The sequence below is a fragment of the Etheostoma spectabile genome, unplaced genomic scaffold, assembly GCF_008692095.1.
Source record: "Etheostoma spectabile isolate EspeVRDwgs_2016 unplaced genomic scaffold, UIUC_Espe_1.0 scaffold00018628, whole genome shotgun sequence".
NCBI classification, from domain to species: domain Eukaryota; kingdom Metazoa; phylum Chordata; class Actinopteri; order Perciformes; family Percidae; genus Etheostoma; species Etheostoma spectabile.
This window is the reverse complement of record NW_022604363.1, coordinates 23,160-45,322: the sequence shown is the minus strand read 5'-3', so window position 1 is coordinate 45,322 and position 22,163 is coordinate 23,160. Positions and strand designations below refer to the sequence as shown.

Genomic DNA, 22,163 nt, shown 5'->3' with positions numbered 1-22,163 from the left:
CACACAGGACCAGCTGTTATAGTAGGGGCTACACACACAGGACCAGCTGTTATAGTAGGGGCTACACACACAGGACCAGCTGTTATAGTAGGGGCTACACACACAGGACCAGCTTTATAGTAGGGGCTACACACACAGGACCAGCTGTTATAGTAGGGGCTACACACATAGGACCAGCTGTTATAGTGGGCTACACACACAGGACCAGCTGTTATAGTAGGGGCTACACACACAGGACCAGCTGTTATAGTAGGGGCTATACACACAGGACCAGTTGTTATAGTAGGGGCTACACACACAGGACCAGCTGTTATAGTAGGGCTACACACACAGGACCAGCTGTTATAGTAGGGGCTACACACACAGGACCAGCTGTTATAGTAGGGGCTACACACACAGGACCAGCTGTTATAGTAGGGGCTACACACATAGGACCAGCTGTTATAGTAGGGGCTACACACACAGGACCAGGGCTACACACACAGGACCAGCTGTTATAGTAGGGGCTATACACACACAGGACCAGCTGTTATAGTAGGGGCTACACACAGGACCAGCTGTTATAGTAGGGGCTACACACACAGGTTGTTATAGTAGGGGCTACACACACAGGACCAGCTGTTATAGTAGGGCTACACACACAGGAGCTGTTATAGTAGGGGCTACACACACAGGACCAGCTGTTATAGTAGGGGCTACACACATAGGACCAGCTGTTATAGTAGGGGCTACACATAGAACCAGCTGTTATAGTAGGGGCTACACACATAGGACCAGTTGTTATAGCATCCAAAATTCTACAATGCCAACTTCTACTTATGAGAAATATACCAATATGTTTAAAAAACTACAACTCCCACTATAGAGCCCTACAACATGTTATAAAGCCAATGTACTTGTAGTTCTTTAGGGCTGGGTGGCTGGACTCGTTCGGCTCCTGTGTTTCTGCTGTCTGCCGTGAATGGGCTTCATTCCATTTCAGATTCCCGCCGGCGGCCGGCCGAGCAAACAATGCATGAGACAAATACATTAAACTGTATTTTATTATCTTTATTGTTCGAATCCTCAAATGCAACGTTAGCCAAAAACATCAATATTTTGAATATTATGTATTAGTATATTTTCTAGTCATCAAGCGGTACGTACTATGTCCCTTCCGAAGTACTTACCTAATTGTTAAAAAAATAATATTACGGTTCATAACTTACTGCAACAAAACTGAGAAACGTGTTGTTGCTAGTGACAAAACCTCTGATTAAATATGTGAACATTGAAGCCATACTAGCGTTAAAGACCTGCTGATAGCTGTCCAATTCTCTGATATTCGGGATGTCGGCTTTTAATGCGCCCTGCTCCGCTTCTGTCTTACAGCATACCGTTATAATTTCACCGGTGATAAGACTGAATTGTTATTATTAAAATTAAGAAATGCATACCATGACAACATCGAAATAAATGTTGATAGATGTAGCGTTTTAAAAATAGCAATTAACAACAAAGCAATCCAGCTTCCATGGCAATAGCACCTGTGAATAAATGTTGATTGAAACATTGGTTATTGGGCTAAAATACTAATAATTGCAAATTTGTATACAGCTTCTCTGCTGCAGCCTGACTGGCAGAAAGAACCGTGCTGTTGCCACAAAAGATGCTTCATCTTGAAATACATTAGTTTAAAAAACGTGCAGATATTAAGAAAAAAAACAGATAAACAGGCCTCTGTACACAAAACAATATATTTAATTAAGTGTGCATTTCAAGAACTGCTGTGATACTGAGTTGCAGGAGGAACTGGTCTTACCATCTGATCCAAAGGCCCTATCCCTACAGATGTTCATTCCTGCCAACGTGCTGTGCACTGACCCTGCTCTGCATGTGATGCATTATATATTGTGCGCTAGATTCCTCTCAGGACAAGGCCTAGTATTCTCTACCTACATCTACTTACCTGGTCAATGCAGGAATTGTCTAGTGACCATAATCAAAACCAAAGCACATGTACTCTTTCATTTCCTGTGCGCTTTGTTTAAATGAGCTATTGATTTTATCGTTAGTTATTATTATGTTTGATGCAATTCAGTTTGCAATGTTTTACAACAGTGTTCAATGGTTTTATTGATGCGTTCTGAGTCAAGGTCACATAAAAACTGTTCCTTAAAACAAGATTGATATTATACAAAGTTGGAGCTTCCACAGGACAAGGAACACTGCTTCTTCTATGAATAGTCTTTGGCTGGCTCCCAGGTGTCGTCCCACACTTTGCCACTGTCCGTAAATTAAAGACAAAACACAAAATAAAAGTTAAAAGAATAACCTCAGCTGTGACGTGGAACATGTCCTCTGTCTTAATTTCATGCTACATGTACAGAATTCCACAATATAAACAAAAGTCTTTCTGAGAACATGCTTTAACAAATGTACAAATTCATAATGATGTTGTAACTACAGTATTGTCACTATATAAACATGTTTCCAGTCCAAGACACTAGTTTAAAGGACCTACCATGTTGAGCAAGGTGTCCACTTTATTTTTACTTCTTCTTTTCCCTAAAACAAATGACAGACAAAAGTTAGAATTAGTTAAGAAGGAAGTAATGGTTGTAATAACTTTTTAAGGACATTTCTGAAAAAGCACAGTTGTCTTCTATAGCATAATTCAATATGTCAAATTATTAATCATTTTCCTAAAATGTATTGAAGTATGCGCTACAGTATACATCTTTGTTTACGAGTATACTGAAACACTATCAGTCGGGGTCCATATGGTAAAGAATTACATTTCTGGTGGAAGTGTGTAACACATAGCACTAAATGTCCATAGTTCATAAATCACACTCCCTTCATAGCTGCATTCCCACATTACAATGTCTGGACATTAACTGGGTGAAATGTATGTGTCCTGTACAATGTCCTGTTGTGTGCTACACGCGTGCAAGTAAAACTCTGGGCCATGTTTGTACTGGATTTCCAGGACATTGAGTTCATATGAAAATAGCTCATGTTAGCAGATGGAACATGGGCCAAACATCAAAGTACACATAAAAGACATCAAAGTCATACATTTTCTCTCAAAGATGGTTTCTGTAATTTTGAATGCTACAGAAAGGGTGTTTCACCTTATAACAGATGAGGTCTGCTAGTGATTGAGTTGGTCAGGTATATATGCAAGACCTTGGTCCTAAAGCTCAACCCTGATCTGCGCAGGCTCTGGCTCCAAATATCATCAGCGGCTGTGTTTGTGATATTGTGGCTTCCTTTATATGCAGATGGATGCAGGTAGAGGCAAGATTTCTCCTGATGTTGTTATTGACTGCACCAAGGCATAAAGAGCAGAAGTAACAATGGGGAAAGTACTTACATTAACAAGTCTTCTATCAACGATGCATTCATAAGGGAATATCTTTTGTAGACGGTGTTTTCTGCATTCTGAAAAATGACAAATAAAACAAAGCAATATATAAGGTTTGTATTAAACTTGATTAGTTTTAGGTCAGTGATCCTACCCATTTAGCAAAACTATAGCAAAAGTGTAGCAAGCTTACATTGACATATCAAATTATGTTTTAAGTTACTAATCAATACAAATTTTTTTCCAAACTGCACTTGATGTTAAGGTTCCCCCACTTGCCAAATCCCACTTTAACCTCTGATAACAACTAAGACTCTGGTCACCTCATCTTTTTGCACATTGACAGCTTTATATCAATTTATTTACTATAGCTAATACCTTTCATTTTAAGTTTAATAGCTTGTTGTCGTCTTGTGACACCTGCTCCTGGCTGCATAAAGGGAGATGAATCATAGACCGATGTGTGTGGAGGAGGCTGAGATGAGGCAGAAGAGAGAGCAGGAGGCTGAGATGAGGCAGAAGAGAGAGCAGGAGGCTGAGAGGAGGCAGAAGAGAGAGCAGGAGGCTGAGAGGAGGCAGAAGAGAGAGCAGGAGGCTGAAAGGAGGCAGAAGAGAGAGCAGGAGGCTGAGAGGAGGCTGAAGAGAGAGCAGGAGGCTGAGAGGAGGCAGAAGAGAGAGCAGGAGGCTGAGAGGAGGCAGAAGAGAGAGCAGGAGGCTGAAAGGAGGCAGAAGAGAGAGCAGGAGGCTGAGAGGAGGCAGAAGAGAGAGCAGGAGGCTGAGAGGAGGCAGAAGAGAGAGCAGGAGGCTGAAAGGAGGCAGAAGAGAGAGCAGGAGGCTGAGAGGAGCTGAAGAGAGAGCAGGAGGCTGAAAGGAGGCAGAAGAGAGAGCAGGAGGCTGAGAGGAGGCTGAAGAGAGAGCAGGAGGCTGAGAGGAGGCAGAAGAGAGAGCAGGAGGCTGAAAGGAGGCAGAAGAGAGAGCAGGAGGCTGAGAGGAGGCAGAAGAGAGAGCAGGAGGCTGAGAGGAGGCTGAAGAGAGAGCAGGAGGCTGAGAGGAGGCAGAAGAGAGAGCAGGAGGCTGAAAGGAGGCAGAAGAGAGAGCAGGAGGCTGAGAGGAGGCAGAAGAGAGAGCAGGAGGCTGAAAGGAGGCAGAAGAGAGAGCAGGAGGCTGAGAGGAGGCAGAAGAGAGAGCAGGAGGCTGAGAAGGGTGAGAAGGTGACACGGGCACCAGATGTAGAACATATTCTCCATCTGCATCTGGTGCTGCTGACTTCTCCTCTGGAACAACTGGGATGGGTGCAGTTGCGGAGCCTGCAACATCTTCAGGAGCAAATAATTCTGCAATTGTTAAATGTTAAATATTAATTAAACTGGGTAGAATATTAGTAAACACAAAATACATATAAAATACTTAAAGTTTTTTTAGCAGCTTATGTAGCAGCATATCTTAACGTATTTAGGTTGTTCAAGGGTTACCAATTAATATCATACTCAATAGTATTCTCATTCAGATTTTCCCCAAGATTAACTAACCTTGGCCAGTACAGTAAGGACTTAGCCTAGTACATGATGCTTGCATTCTATAAGGTGAGGCACTGTGGTGCTGCAATATGCTGTCTTAAAGTTTTTACTAAGGCACGTTAATGTATGTTGATATTAGTAATAGTATATGGTTGAATGTCACATGTCTATGGGGAAAAAGTATACTTTGTCTTGTCATAGCACCGTTTTTTCTAATCTTAAACAAAGGACAACTTACTTCTCAGCAGATGTTCATAGAGCTTGCTCATCTTTCCTATGATGTCTTGAGCAACCCCTGTTGGCTCAAGAAAATGTATAATGTCACCACTTAGCTGGCTCTTGCGGTCTTGATGACCAAGAAAAAGGATTGGCTTGTATCCAAGAGCTGTCAATTTTAAAACCTGCAAGAAAAACAAAGGCATATGTATCCTCTGGTTAGCATCACAGGAGATGGTGGTACAGACTTTATGTTCTAGTCACAATAAACAGCACCATCTCTAGAGCTGTAATATCTTTGAAGAATCGTGGTTCGTAGCAGCCCTGATGCCGGCACTTTTTCTTTTGACAAGTAAATGTAGTCTATGTGAATGTGGATGTTTATCATTTTGTTCATCTTCATTTATCAAAGGAAATCTTTTGCAATTATGCACTGACTGCATGCACACAGACATACACAGCTACTCAGAACAGACATTCTGATTTGCTGACCCTTGTGCAGTTGGGTGTTCAGGCCTTAATCTCCCCCTAGGGTTGCCCAACTAACTGAAACATCATTTTAATTACAATATGATCAGATGCCATATCCAAATCCTAGGAGCTGCAATTTTTTGTTAAAGTTAAAATGTTATATCCATATGAAATTATGCAATACCATGTTACACTGACGCCTAGGAAAACAAGTTGGCAAATATTATTATATTTATATATTTATATAATATAATTATATTTGTTTAGTACAGACTAGAGTTGGGTGGTATCCAAATTTTTATAATGTCAAACCTCCTCCCTATTTTACCGTGGTATACAGTATTAGTGTGACTAACTAAAAATTAAGACGTGAGGGTCAGACGGCATCACCAAACTGTTGGCTTGTGCCTCCACCATTCAGAAAGTGAAAACCAAACACTGATACTGAAATACCTCTCCCTTCTCATTAGGGCGGCATCCCAAATGCTGCCAGACTACAGAAGTCCTGTTCTTCTTCCAGACCAGGTCACTTGCTATCTTTCCCCCCCTCTCTCTCTCCTCTGCACTGTCACATGATAACAATCACACATAAGCATTTTTAGGCATTAAATAAATTATATTTAATATGTAATCCTTGTTTCCTATATAAGTGCATTGCATTTTTTAATGACAGTATTGAAACTGATACCATCACGATTTTTAAGACCCCACGGGATACTGTATTACCGCCCAACTCTAGTACAGACCCCAACAAAAATCATCAAATATATATATATATTTCAGTGAAAATGAATTGCAACAACTAACACTATAAAGGTAAATCAATAAACATTTTGTAGGCATATCATACACCCCTATAACCCACCTATATTTTCCTTCCCATCTGGCGACTGTGACAATTATATAATTATCTGGAAGCCAACGTCTTACAATTTGAGAACTATGAAAACTTACCGACAACTGGGCAGCATCTAAGATCTTGCCATTATTTTTGTTTTTTTTAATTGATGAGGCCCAGTTGGTATTTTTTACTTTTGCCTGTTGTTTTTTTTGCTTCTGCTTATATGGGAAGCAGAAAAGGCAGGCAAAACAGGTTTTTCTGTTGAGCCTGTTTGGAGCCTGGCAGGAAGGGCACGGTTTCATTTTGGGTTTTGTCATTTCTGCAAATGAGAATAAATATATAAGGATTATTTTTACTGTGATATTAAAATGATTCATTAATTGTTAACAACAGCTCATGGTTTTACTGAACCAGAAAAGTACACGGCAGCATTAAGTAACATCAGCTCTATTCATTTACTCAGAAAAACCTCTAATTTAAATCCTTTCAGTACAGAAAGAATAAAGTTGATTTGAAACACAAATAAGATACAATTTGAGCAATTGCAAAAAGCCTAATTTAAACAAAATGTCATTTATCTGTGGCTGGAATTGTAATTATTATCCTTTATAAAAAAGTAATTAAATAATTCCGTAAGCCACCATGCCAACTTAGAGAAAATTATCTTAATTAGCATAGTAAAAACTTACTATGAACTAGTAACTGATTTATTACACTGTGTGATTATAAACTTACTGACAAATATTAGACAAACTGCATTTTGTAACTGTCTAAACAACATATTTACTGTTTCTCTGCCACTACTTCACCAACACATCTGGCCAATATTTTAGTAAATCTACTGTTATGGCTAATTACATTAAGCACATGTTGAGATGGAATAAGAGAGACAATAGCAGTAGGAAAACTTATCAGGCTTTATCAAGTTCATTTTACTGTAGACAATTCAGGAATAGCACAATAGTAAAGTCAAAACAGTTAATCTGCTGTTAGAGTATTTCAATCAAAGTTAGGGATGGCTTTTCAAAGTTAGTGCTTAGGTGAGACCATGATTGTACCCGTTATGAGGTTATATGTGGCAATAAGCTAGGCATAAAGAAACACTTGATTTGCTAACAGCAGCTAACGTTACCTTACTGCTAACGTTACTGTAGGTTTCACTTGTTGGAGCTAGCTAGTATTTTTATTAACGCTTTACATCATTCATCGTCCCATTAGACTGCTAGCCTGCACGTTGAAGGGTTTGAACTACAACTTATTGAGCTAACTAGGTAGCGGTGGGGATAATTGTACTTCTGTATTTTACTTACCAAGTTGAAAACGCGTGCAGATCTGTGCGTCGAGTGGCGCGCAGGGCATAGATGCACGAGCAGCGCAGGGACGTCATCATTGCTTCTTGGCTCAGCCATTGGTCGCGCCTTGATAGGTCAGCGGCAATGAAGTCAAAGCTGAAAGCGCCGCGCTCGGCGGCTATTCCGAGCGGTGCAAGACGCCAAGGATGCCGCTCCGTCTAGTTGGGCGGCACCGCTATCCACATAGGAAAACACTAAATATGCCAGCGCAGAAATAATGGCAAATGCGTTTCTTAAACATTTAAACATTTAAACCAGATTTAAATGAAGCTATGCAAAGACAAAAATAAATTAATTAATCGACTATCGACAGTGTATTTTTTTTTTTTTTTTTTTTTTTTGACTATCGACAGTGTATAATGCCTATAGCTCGTCAGTTTGACGCAATATCCGCCAAAACTTCTGGCGAAAACCTTATTTATAGAGCAACGTTAAACTAAAAAACGGCTGTTAAAATGGAGGAGCTGTTATTTTGCCACTCTCTATGTGTTTAAATGTTATATACATATCATTTATTATGCTATTTTTTATTCCTATTGTGGGCCAGTCATCCCCGAGATCTGAAACGTCATGGTCCCCTGTCGTCTATATTTTACGAGGACGGGGCTCCATTAAAGTCTATAGGAGTTCCCTGCACGTTAAAATATTACTTTGAGGGGTGCCCATTACGTTGAATGTTACGCCAAGGGTTCCTGACCAAGCGTCCACATGTTACGACTTGGGAGTGAGAACGTGTTGGGATTTACCCTGCAGAGATCTGAGGACCAGGTAACCATAGTCCTCAGATTGGACAGATAGTCTAGCTAGCTGTCTGGATTTACCCTGCAGAGATCCAGGGCTGCCAACTCTCACGCATTGGCCGTGAGACACACGCATTTGACTGGTTTCACACGCTCACACGCCACACCCCCGATTTCTCACGCTGAAGTGTCAACCCGGTCGGTCAAATTTATGAAAGATGAGTTTATCTATGTTTTTACCTGTTGAGCCACTTGTGATCGACTAGTTGTGCTTTCAGAGACTGTGAGGGGGTTCAAGAGCGCTCCCTGTCTGTGGAATTTTCAAATTGTCGCAAAATGAGAACATTTTTTTCACGAGCCATCCCAGGTGCATTTCCCCGGCTTCAGGTAGCCTATGTGCTCTGAGTATTACAGACCCGTCCGGCGCTTCAGGTATGAGCTCTGATTATCACAGACCGTCCGTCGCTTCGTGTCCACTCTCTCTGTAAAGATGGAGGTGAGCAGCGCGGCTGGTAGTGTAGCAACTTCAGTTCATTGTAGTGGACTCGCTCTGCTGGGGGCAGTGACGCGTTGCATCCATGCGTAGACCTCCGATAAAGAGCAGCGTACGGCCACCTCTAAACTCTGTCAGAGACCAGAGACCCAAATGGGCCTCTGCGTCTGTCAGACGGTCTGAATGAGATCCACCATATCAGCGGAGGAATGACATGCACAGCAGACTATATTACAACTCTCCACATCTCGGACAACAGAGATGGGAGGAGTTATGTGCACAAAGTTGTAAATATGAGCAGAAATCTGGTGAAACACACCTGAGCTATACTAGCCTATATATACTATAATATATATATATATATATATATATATATATATATATATATATATATATATATATATATATATATATATATATATACGATACTGCAACGTTGGGCCACTATTGTGCATCTCTAACCTCTGCATCTCTAAATGTAACTGTAAATAATTAATTTGATGTTTTTTAAAATGAACAAATAGTCTTTATTTTCACAAAAAAGTAAAAACAGTAAGTGGGGCCAGAGGATGACAGCCAAACATTACTGAACATTGGCACAAAGGTTAAAGGATTAGAATTTATGCAACTCAGTGGTTCTCATTCTTTAGAATTTCAGTGGTCTTAGTTGATCCCTCAACATTAATTTAACTTTGGGTCCCTGGTCCCTACACCAGGGACCCCTGGACCTGTTCCCCACAGACCCAAATCTTCTCAGCTGTTGCTGACATATGCTACTGTCTCTTCATGTGGTTCATTATGTTTGGCACATTGTGTGGGTCAGTTCTTATATCATAAGAAGTTAATAATGTAAATGCTGAATGCCCTAAAACCTGTTGATACTACAACACAAAGGCTCCTAACCCTACAGTTTTGCACATATCATATAAGACTTGATTTCTCCATTTTTTTTTGCAAAAAAACTCTCCAGAAAGTGCCATTTAATGGTTTATTTTTCAAATTTTTTCCCTGGGGGGGCATACCCCCAGACCCCCCTAGGGAGTCCCCCATCCACCCACATATACCAAATCCCAATTTAAACCCTAAAGGATAAAGACCAAAAGAAATTGCTTTGTACGCGGCAAAATATGGGGCGGCCCCCCTCAAATCTCACTCCAAGGTTTTTGGAAAAGTTGGCAGCCCTGGAGATCTGAGGACCAGGTAACCATAGTCCTCAGATTGGACAGATAGTCTAGCTAGCTGTCTGGATTTACCCTGCAGAGATCTGAGAACCAGGTAACCATAGTCCTCAGATTGGACAGATAGTCTAGCTAGCTGTCTGGATTTACCCTGCAGAGATCTGAGGACCAGGTAACCATAGTCCTCAGATTGGACAGATAGTCTAGCTAGCTATCTGGATTTACCCTGCAGAGATCTGAGGACGAGGACGGACCCCTTGCTGGAAATAATGGACATCCGGTAGATTTCTGGCAGCAACAAAACAATAAACAGTGTCGTCGCTATAGACCGGCCAACTAGTGCTACAACTTTTTAAATCCTGTGTGGGAATGGCAGTATGCATACTCTGAATGGGAATCGTTGAAAAATAACAAATACTTTCATTAATCAGGTATGATATAATAAGAATCCTAGGGATTATAATTTAAACATAATAATCTGGCAAATTATGAACTAAATAAATGGCTGTTTTTTTCTATTATTATCTATTACAATAACATCACTGCTGTTTGTGTCCAGTCAGGCTTTCTTGGCTAATCTAAGGACAATGATGTGCTACATATCCTATTTGTTGTAGTATAACCACCAATAACTCGGTCATATTTTACCTTCCACCTGTCAACTAGGCATGGGAATCACAGCGTACCTCCCGGTACACCCTAACAGTACTTTAAACTTTATTTATATAGCACTTTTCGTACACACAAGGGAAGCGCAAAGTGCATTTCATATAACGATAAAACAAAAAGCCAAGCAGCCCTTATTCATTGTTTGTGTTTCCTTTCTTCCTCCCAGGATTCAAGTGCCCTGTGTGCTCCAAGTTTGTGTCCTCAGACGACATGGATCTTCACCTGGTCTTGTGCTTAACCAAACCCAGAGTGACATATAACGGTAGGACTCTGTTTCTTTTATAAAGTATAAAGAAGGCCAGCGCAGCCTGGTCAGGAAACCAACTGAGAAAATTAATCATATGCAATATTTTACTGTTTGATGTTGCAACACGAAAACAGCGCTGTTGCACTAAAACACAGAAAAAGGAGTAGGACTATATGAACATGTCAAGAAATAATACATGCAGGATGTGTAATTATGACCCCTTCCCCCTCCAACAGGCTTATTATTGTCTTAAAGATGATCATCACTGTTCATATGACTGAATAACTAGACACACAGCTTTCTGGTTATGTAACTCGATCCTCTGTTTGCAGGCTGTTTCCCTGGGATGTTTTGTGTAATCTTTCTGTAATGTTTCCAAAACTGGTGACTACCACTGTGGTTGCCTAGGAGAAGCTTCTTTATTTATCAGTGATCTGTACTCTTATGTATTTTATGACATCACGACCATGGTCAATGTGTGCTCAGTAGGTTTCCTTTACCAAACCCCTGTGTCCTTTGCTCTGCAGAGCCAATGACCTGAGCATGGGCTGGTCTACCAGTCACAGGCTGCATGATACCATCTGTGGTTTTGCCAATAGAATGAATTCCAGTGAGACATGTGAAATGATCAAAGTATATATATGGCCCCTTAGTCCGCCTCTGCTTTTGCACAACCGCATTCATGTGACAAATCTGAGCTTGTGATACTTGTTTTTTAGTCTAAAAGAAAGCACACATTTTAGTATTTTGAGTTTCTTCTCAGTGGGACATTCCACAGTTGAAACATGAACCTGTCGTGATCTCTGGTTTTCTAATTGATCTCAAACATTTCTTGAGGTGCCGGCATTATTGCAAACCTCTGAATTTCTGCCTACGTTTCTGACTTTCAGCGTTTCAAATAGTTCCCTCCCGGTTGGAAAAACCACGGAGCCAATCAGAGACAGGCGTGGATGAGATCAGTGCAGTTTTACAGGGTTAATGTAAGTTGACTTAAAGAAAAAGCAACTCACAAATCGCTCTATTCCTTTGATTGACAGGAAAAATATAACATATAATAAGTCAGATAAATGTCCTCAGGTGATGTCTGTCCTCCCCAGACATCTGTAGCCCGCCGCCTCAACTCGGCTGCAGGCTACTTTAGTGGTTCTGCTCTATTGATTTAATTTGTCAAACTGTCCATCATGAGTCTGCAATGCTGAGTCATCATAATTAATTACAGCCTATGCACGTCCACAGAAATTGGCACTGTGCAAGATGCAATTCAGGGTTTCCCTGTTCGTTGGAGGGGTTTAGGTGCAGCACCTAAACCAAATGAATAGGGTTGGGCATCGAGAACCGATTCCTGCAGTAGAATCATTTCTTTATTGCAATCATTCGGAGGATTTTGGTTCCAAACTTGATCATCACTTCCCAATTTAATACGCGCAAGTTTTGGTTTACATAAGCAGCCAGGTGCTTGTGTTGCAGCCATGGAGCGCAGTAAGCGGCGCTCTAGTCTGGCTTTATTTTACACTGAAAAAGCTGTAAAAAAACAAAAAAACATTTCCTCTTATTTGTGAAATAAGCACGTGATCCATTTTACCCCACCCCTCCAAGAATCGGCATTAGGAATCGATAAGAACCAGAATCAAAATGAAGAATTGGAATCAGAATTGTTAAAATCCAAATGATGCCCAACCCTGCAAATGAATGGAACTCTCCAGACTTTTCTAATGGTTGTAGTTGGTCCCCAGGGGACTTCTTAAGCAAGTTCTGTCTTGAAGCTTTTTGAGTGTTATCTGTTTATATCGGCGCTAGCTTTTCTAACAATTATAGTTTAAAAATTAAACGCAATATTTCCACAAAGGGACACAAACCATATACAAAGACACCACAAAAGAGTCACAAAGACGGCCACAGAGACCCTAAAAAACCCCAAAGGAAACAAAAATGACACAACAAGACTACAAAGAGACTCAAAAACCCACAGAGGCAAAATCCCACAAGGAGACACAAAATCTATGGGGAAATTGATTTTTTTTTCTTTTTTTTGAGAAAAAATGCATAAACCACCCACCAAATATGTGCACCTTAGTCTTTCACAAAGTTTACATTCAGAGAAGGAACAGTGGTGGCAGACTGATCAAACAACAAAACAATGTGAAAGTTCTGTGGAGAAGCTAATGACTATCAAACTATCCAACTCTGGGAGCCGGGTGGGCTCAGTGGGTGGAGCAGGCGCACATCTACTGACGGGTCCAAGGTCCCGGGACCATTTCCTGCATGTCTTCCCCCTCTCTCTCCCCTTTCTCACCTACCTGTCCTGTCAAAATTAAAAAGCGGAAAAGCCCGGAAAATTATCTTTAAAAAGAAAAAAAAAAAAAAAAAATTAAAATTATACAACTCCTCCCTCAAAGCTAGACCCACAGCACGTATCTCCACACAGTTATGAACAATAACTGCCATCCATCCATCCATCCATCCATCTTCGCCCGTGGTATCTGTCGCGGGGGCAGCACCTCCAACAATAATTACATTAGTTACTAGTTACTTTAGTTACTAGTTACTTCAGTTACTTTAGTTACTAGTAACATTTTCAATCCAGGACAATTAGGGTAAAGGATCTGAATATGTGTGTGTGTGTGTCTGTGTGTCTGTGTTCTGTGTGTGTGTGTGTGTGCGTGTGTGCGTGTGTGCGTGTGTGTGCGTGTGTGTGTGTGTGCGTGTGTGTGTGTGTGTGTGTGTGTGTGTGTGTGTGGTGTGTGTGTGTGTGTGTGTGTGTGTGTGTGTGTGTGTGTGTGTTGTGTGTGTGTGTGTGTGTGTGTGTTTATCTTATTAGAATGGCCACAAACACCCCTGAGTTAACATCAAGCGTGTTGCTTGTCTTTACACCAAACCTCCTGATTCAAAGACAGATGAAAGGACTTTGTCTCATCAGGGGACATGTCCATAGCAATGGCACGGGACATGTTGGACACATAAATACATGAAGCAAGATGCAAGCGGCTACAGTACATGAGGGATTTTGATCATTAACCGTTAACCAATAAATAGGTTTAATACAAAGAATTACTGATTCAACCTTAGCTTGGCTTTAATGCGTCATTGAGTTACTCAAGGAGTTAATATTTATAGATGAGTCACCTGCTGCAGATATTACCCGTGAAAGTCAAAAGGTCAGGGTCGGCTGAAAACGAGATGCTGCTGGCTGAATGTTTAGTCCGCTGATCTTTGCTGATGATAAAGAGAAGGTTCAAGAGGTGGACTTGGTAAAGATGTATTTTTCCAACCTGGATGTCAGAAAAAGAAATTCCTGTGTGGCAGCCGAGGGCAAGACACACACACACACACACACACACACACACACACACCACACACACACACACACACACACACACACACACACACACACACACACACACACACACACACACACAGCAGCTTGTGCAATATGTTAACTGTCAAGTCTTTTTTTGCCATCATCATCACATTGGGCAATGTTTGTTTCTTCTAGTTTGATGCTATCTCTAAATTCTCTTCTCAATTTACATGCATTTTTCGAAATCCACATGAACCTCTCTTCCCGTTGGCATGAATTGGATTCACCACATATCTATTATTTGAAAAGCAAACCGTCACTTTTAAAGCTGGTTCACGTTCTCTCTGCTTCCCTCGTTATTTCCTGACAAGCAATGTAGCATTTACAGTAACTGGCTAATTTTAAAATGGAGTCTGGCGTGGTGCTCACTCCACGTAAAACGCCACGTTACAGCACAGAGAGCGAGTCATTCAACAGAGACAAATAGGATTTATTGTACAGCTCAAATAAAATGTACAAAGTCTTTGACAATTAGACAACATCGCTATACGAATATTTCTATATATATGTACAGTATAGGGCTAGAGAACCATCACAGCATGATAAAATATACATTTATTAGGATAACTGCTGAATTGATTTAGGAGAGCATCGATAATAGTTAGGTCTTCCTCAATAGAATTCACGCTGAGCTACATTTAGGGTAAATAAATGAATATTCTCTGGTCCAGAATATGTCAGCATGTTAGCAAGTTGTTCCAGATGTGAACTAGCCACAGACAGCCGCCGTGTTCATGGACTCACTACAGTATGTCGCTATAGTTAATGGATTGTGCGTTGTAGAAAGAATATAGAACATAAACAATGGATAATTGCCTTTTCTTTTTGGAAATTATCTATTGGTTCCCACTGGCTGTTTATTTACATGGGAAAGACTGGAGTAACATGTATTTCTGCCACCCAAGACTTCTCACCGGTCATTGCCACTATATGATGCTGGTGGACAGCAGAGCAGAAACTGGGAGTGTCAGGTGAACCCCCCCCCCCACCACCCGCTCGAGCCAACAGCACTCGTGGTTCGGCCTTGAAATGATTATTTTCGCACACGTAAACCTCCCGTCCCTGAATCCATCCGCCGCCGGTTCATCACGCCGACACAAACAGCAGCTGTCATGTGTACATAACAGCACAGCTCTGTGTGTGTTTCCATAGAACTGGCTTCTAGAGGGCGAGGTGGGTCCTGACCCCGTTTCAGGTTTAGAACCGGCTGTGAAACAGACTGATGATCCTGTCAGAGTCCTGCAGCAGAACGCTGCTCTCTGCTGATCCCTGATCCTTCCTGCCGGGTCCTTACAGGGGTTAACTGTCGTCCGGTTATTTATTACGGTTGCCAAAATGTTTCTCATAAAGGAACCAGCAGCAATATTTTCAGCCTGAATGCACAGATTTAGGATTTCCATTCATGATAGTAACTCTTTAAGGAACACGCCGACCAATTCACCGTGTCCCCAGAGATTAGATTAGATAAATTCATACATAACCTTCTCATCTCCGTGAACTCTGTCTGTCTGGCGCCCCCACCGCTAGCCTAGCTTAGCACAGATGCTGGAGGTAACCGGCTCCGTCTAGCCTACTGCTCCCAATAAGTGTCAAAATAACGCCAACATGTTTCTATTTACACCATACATATAAGGTCACACGAGACGCAGCCATCTTGTAACTGTATACTAACTGGGAACTATATTCCCTGAAGCCGAAGCACTGCTCCTTCTGTAACTTGGGCGGAGTGATTTGCTCAAAGCAAACAGGAAGCCCCGTGGAGAGTAACGGTGCTTGTCTGGTGTTACACTAATCACTCCGCCCAAGTAGCAGAAGTAGCAGTGCTTTGGCTTCTGAGTTTCATAGTCAACTTGGAAGACAAAAAACACCATCAACACAGGTGGAGTTAAACTGGACCGCCCAAAAACCTCTGAATAGTTCAACTTGTTGTTAAATTCAACATGAGCGGCAGCCAAATTATCCTGCTTTATGTCTGCAGGATCATTTAAAAGGCAACCGCGACTGCATTTGTTTTGTACAGTCCTATTTCTGATACCATGGTGTATCTGTTGCCATTGTGTGTGTATGCACCATTCACGCATAGGTGTGACTTACTGTGGTAATAAACCCCTTTCTGATTTCTGATGGTAGGTGGAAAAACTCATTACAGGATCGCACCCCATTCATTCCAATGAAAGTTGTTCACAGGCACCACCAGTTGATTGGGTTATAGACTTTTTTTGGCCCACCCAGCTTGTCCCTCCCCGATGTGAGTCGAGTGCAGATGTGAGTCTCAAATGCTCAGATTTTAACGGTTTAAAGCATAACTTGTCATACTGAAATTAGCGAAATCCATGAAACAATAAACTTTTCTCATTACAATAACAAAAGGTGGAAATTGTTGTAGATATCTATGGTTGATTGGTTGCTAACGTTAGCTCTGAACACCATTCCAGTGACAGCCTTTGTTGTGTTTGATGCTAACTTGTAGCTAACAGTGAACCAACTTGGATAAGTAGGTCCATTTTTACTGTGTTGGCGTTACAGAAGTCTCTAGTTAGCATCTCGGAGGCTACTTCAGACGTTACAGAAGTCTCTCGTTAGCATCTCGGAGGCTACTTCAGACGTTACAGAAGTCTCTCGTTAGCATCTCGGAGGCTACTTCAGACGTTACAGAAGTCTCTCGTTAGCATTTCGGAGGCTACTTCAGACGTTACAGAAGTCTCTCGTTAGCTTTTCAGAGGCTACTTCAGACGTTACAGAAGTCTCTCGTTAGCATCTCGGAGGCTACTTCAGACAATACAGAAGTCTCTCGTTAGCATCTCGGAGGCTACTTCAGACAATACAGAAGTCTCTCGTTAGCATCTCGAGGCTACTTCAGACAATACAGAAGTCTGTCGTTAGCATCTCGGAGGCTACTTCAGACAATACAGAAGTCTCTCGTTAGCATCTCGGAGGCTACTTCAGACGTTACAGAGGTCTCTCGTTAGCATCTCGGAGGCTACTTCAGACGTTACAGAAGTCTCTCGTTAGCATCTCGGAGGCTACTCGTTGTAAAGTGACCCATGCTCAGCTCACATCTGCACTCGACTCCCATCGGGGAGTGACCCAGTTGACTTCCCATAACACATCAGTGTGATTGTCATGTCTCTTTCCGTCTGTCTCTGCCGGTGTGACCGGCGCTGTTGATACATTAAAGATGTTTTCCCCTCAGCTGAGCTGCAGGCCATGTGCTACAGCCCATAAAACTAGCTTTTCAGGCCTATGTGGGTTAATCCACTGTTGCATAAGGCCACTTCTAATGACTGTGCTTTGCAGGTGATGGCTTTAATGGTACATACGCTGACTTCCACTGTAGAGCTGGACCAGTGCAAAACACACACACACACACACACACACTCCGTGTTTATAGAGAAATTAAAAAAAAAAAAAACTCGGAGGGACTTAATATGGGCACTCTCCAATGCATAAGCCAATTAAAATAAAAGAGAAAGAGGAAGATAAACCAAAAACTGGGTGCACGGATGGTCGGTTGGTGGTGTGGGCGCCCCCTGTGAAGGGGTTTACTCCTCGACGCAGCGGACCGGGGTTCGACTCCGACCTGCAGTCCTTTGCTACGTGTCATTCCCCCCCCCCCCCCCCCCCTTTTTCATATCTTCAGCTGTCCTATTAAAATAAATATATAAATATAATATTTAAAGTAGATCCAGCTTGATGTTGGATTTTTGAGGAACCTATTCACAAGTAATGTTTTTAATAAATCAAATCAAACTGAACAAAAGAACAAAGATCCCTAAATTTGGATTCTAAAAAAGGTGATAAAAACATAGCTAGTCTTTGTTAAACAAAATGATGACCAAAGATGACATCGGCAGTAAATAACAGTGGAACAGTGACTTTCAAGAAATATACCTTTTGTATACATTCTTAACACAAACACAAACATGTTAAAGTTGAATGAAGGCAAGTGAAGGTCATATGTACATAGACATGTAGCATATCTATGTAACCTTATTGGGCATTGTGAGAAGATCTCATGTTATTTTAGTTGTGTTATGAATGGTGTAATGGAAGAAGTGTTTGGTTATAATATAATCTTTACTGATGCCAGTGGTGTGATGTGTCCGCTGTCTCACAGAGGACGTCTTGGCCAAGGATGCAGGGGAATGTGCAATCTGCTGGAGGAGCTGGTCCAGGGAGACACCATCGCTCGCCTGCCCTGCCTCTGCATCTACCACAAAGGGTAGGAACCGTTTATTTCCGGGGGGGGGGAGCTGTGTTTAGGCTGCATCACAGCTCAGCACAGAACAAAATAAAGAAGACAACTTGTGCTAAAAAGACATATCCACATGGTTTATATTAATAAGGAATATGCATTGCTCTTTCAAATACTGTATGTGTTATGAAAACACATTTGCGTGACTCATCTCTTCTTTGCTTTCCCCCCCCAGCTGTATCGATGAGTGGTTTGAAGTGAACAGATCATGTCCGGAGCATCCATCAGATTGAAGCGTTTTGCACAGGTAAACTGTTCCCATGCATGGGCGGAGCTTGGGGGGGGGGGGGGAGGGGGGGGAGTTCTGGGGCTCCAGCCCCAAGTGTTTTTCTCAAAGCCCTGAATCTTTAAGGTTTTAAGTTACCCCTCAGTCTCAGGAAGTTGTTTTGGTGGAACATGTGTACGTTCAGAAGTAGTTTCAGTTGTCAACAGAAAACTCCGATTGGACAGATAGTCTAGCTAGCTGTCTGGATTTACCCTGCAGAGATCTGAGGACCAGGTAACCATAGTCCTCAGATTGGACAGATAGTCTAGCTAGCTGTCTGGATTTACCCTGCAGAGATCTGAGGACCAGGTAACCATAGTCCTCAGATTGGACAGATAGTCTAGCTAGCTGTCTGGATTTCCCCTGCAGAGATCTGAGGACCAGGTAACCATAGTCCTCAGATTGGACAGATAGTCTAGCTAGCTGTCTGGATTTACCCTGCAGAGACCTGAGGACCAGGTAACCATAGTCCTCAGATTGGACAGATAGTCTAGCTAGCTGTCTCGATTTACCCTGCAGAGATCTGAGGACCTGGTAACCATAGTCCTTTGAAAACGCCAACACAGAGACAGAGGACGGGGATGGACATCCGGCCAACATAAGGGACATGCGGCGGATCTTCCGGGGCATCCCGGAAACATGACCAATGCTGTTTAAGCCAAACTGAAACTTGAAAAGAATAACCTCCGACAGTTTTTGCCACTTTAGATAAAGTCTTCCTCACATTAGTTGTATTTTGGTTTCAGAATGATGAAGACAGTTGGACAACTGTGAGATGATGTACAGAGGTTTTAAGCCGTTGTATGATCAAATAGCTTGAAAGATTTTCCATATGGCTGCTGTAAATAAGAACCCCCCCCCCTTCGGTCTAGCTCCGCCCCTGTTTCCTACCATCCCAGAGAATATTGTTTTGTTTTTATCTAGCTGGTCTTTGTGGGATTGGTTTCATCTTCTGTGTTGCTTGTTTGATGCCAGGTACTCGACAATGTGACGGATCTCTGAAATGAAGTTTGGATCCACAAGACTGCTGGACACTGTGATCAGTTTATCTTCCCCCCCCCCCCCCACCCAGTAATGTAGTACCACTGTGTGCCAAATCTCATTAAAGCAATCTTCAGGATACAGACTTTTTGTGTTATGTTTGGGTTGCACATCCTCGCTCAGTCTCAGGCCCGACAGACCCCACAGGACGTGACGGCAGGCGGGGCTCTTGTTCCTGGCCATGGGACGCCAGATATCAGCTGATTGTACACCGGGACACTGGAGGAGGTCTGTCCCCCCCCCCCCCCTCCTCCTGCAGCATCAGTCTACCAGTGCCTTGTTGTTTCTACGCCAGCCGCAGCAGGACAGGACTGTAGCAGAGCCAGCTGGATCCACTTGGGGGACCTTCTCATCTCATCTGCCATCCTACAGTTAGAGATGTTCCGATACCAACATCAAGTACCAATCCGACACCAGCGTGTTAAAACTACTTCTATTTAATTAGGTTTTACAGCTGTGTACTACTAACATCATATGGATGTGTGGCAGTTTGACAGTGGCTACATTATCGGATCGGTGCGTAAATTCCAGGACTTTGCCGATGGTTTTAGGCGACACGGAAGGCTTTTCTGACCCTGGTATCGGGACATCTCTTTCTACAGTCCAGGAGAGACAAGCCAGGGACAGAGAGCAGCGGAAACATCTGTCTGCATCTGCAGCTCGGACATTTTCAGAACTGAAGCTGCTGCAAACATGGTGCCAATCAACTGTGAATAATGTCAAACACACACATCATTAGTGCTTTTTAATCATATACCATGGAATAGAGGTATATCAGGATCCTGCTCCTGATCCTGAAAGGGTCCCTGACTCACCAGCCTGAGCCGGCAGTATTAAGAGTTCAGCTCAGTTTATTTGCTCGTTCTAACGAGTACTTTTTCTTGTTTCCACTAGATCCTATTTTGCATTATAACCAAATGTTTTTTCTTGTTATGATGACATATAGCCATGGAGGGAAGTTTCTACTTATAACCACTTATGTGATAAGAAGAAACGGTTTCAAAGAGATTCGTTGATTTTGTGAATAATGGTAACATGTTGTGATACAACAAGAGAAGTTTGTTCTTAAAATGGAATAAGTCGGTGGCTATAACATGAAAAATAAAATTTTTATAATATGAATGGGATCTCATAACAAGAACCGTTTTGACACGAACGAGCGATTGAGAATTTGTTGGAGGAAGATTCTGTTTTCATAAAGTCTGTGATGTAGTCTGTAATGTAGGCTGTGTAGTAATTCTAGTATATGATTATACGTCAACAGTTACAAATATGATGAAACTGGTTCCCATTCAGATTTAAAAAAAAAAATGTCGAAGTTCACATTTGTCATCTTTTTATTCTTGTGATGCAGAAGAAACATTTTACTGATGACCACCTTTAAACAGGTGAGCAGTGCCATGAACACAAACGCTCACACACGGGTATAGAAATGGAACACATAGAGCGGATTGTAAATACATTAGTGTGTGTGTGGGGGGGTGGGGGGCCACCATCTGTCAGCTCTAGCCACTGAAAAGAAATAAGAGGAGAAATCAGACCAATCACAACAGCTGGTCAGTCTGACGTCATGTTGTCTGACCTCATTAATATTCATGAGCTGGATAAAGCCAGGCTCTAATTGGTTAACTGTTAGCCAATCAGAGTCAAGCAGCTTAGCTGGTTGAATAATAATGAGACCTGGCCCAAATGGAGCTGAGTCTCTTTCTATACCACGCTAGAAAGGCTTTAAAGAAGGTAACCACGGTAACCAAGTTACATGTCCATGGTAGGACTTTAGACATTACTACAAAGTCAAATCAGAAAACACAACACAAAAAGAGAAAACACAACACAAAAAAGAGAAACAACAGCAAATCAGAAAACACAACGGCAAATCAGAAAACAAAACACAAAAAGAGAAAACACAACGACAAAAGAGAACACAACACAAAAAGAGAAAACACAACGACATTAACCAAACGGAAAAGGTGGGTACCCTCGGGCGACAGGAATCGTCGCTGATTGGACAAAAGAACTGGTCCGTCCTTTGAACCGGAAATATATCACCAGAACTCTTCTGTGCTCCAGACAAGCGGGAGCACAGAGGTATCCGCTATCATGTATTGCAAACATTGTCGCAAAGAGTTCAAAGAGAAGCCTAACTTCTGCAGTGAATGTGGAAAAGGCTG

The 22,163-nt window shown here is 42.0% G+C and overlaps 1 protein-coding gene and 1 long non-coding RNA gene across 2 annotated transcripts; one reads left to right on the top strand and one right to left on the bottom strand.

Moving 5' to 3' along the window:
- Positions 1 to 1,897: 1,897 nt before the first annotated feature.
- Positions 1,898 to 3,963, bottom strand: LOC116681461 (uncharacterized). The gene is made up of 4 exons (XR_004330019.1): positions 3,728 to 3,963; positions 3,359 to 3,426; positions 2,504 to 2,547; positions 1,898 to 2,265 (listed from the first exon to the last, which is right to left on the bottom strand). It is a non-coding gene; the product is annotated as an uncharacterized LOC116681461 (long non-coding RNA).
- Positions 3,964 to 10,825: 6,862 nt separating this feature from the next.
- LOC116681460 (E3 ubiquitin-protein ligase znrf2-like) lies at positions 10,826 to 21,289 on the top strand. Its single transcript, XM_032509626.1, is given in 6 exon segments — positions 10,826 to 10,849; positions 10,947 to 11,088; positions 18,549 to 18,587; positions 18,590 to 18,653; positions 18,862 to 18,933; positions 19,927 to 21,289. Coding segments are annotated over 5 exon segments (327 nt in total). The 3' UTR covers positions 18,920 to 18,933; positions 19,927 to 21,289.
- The last annotated feature ends 874 nt before the right edge of the window (positions 21,290 to 22,163 follow it).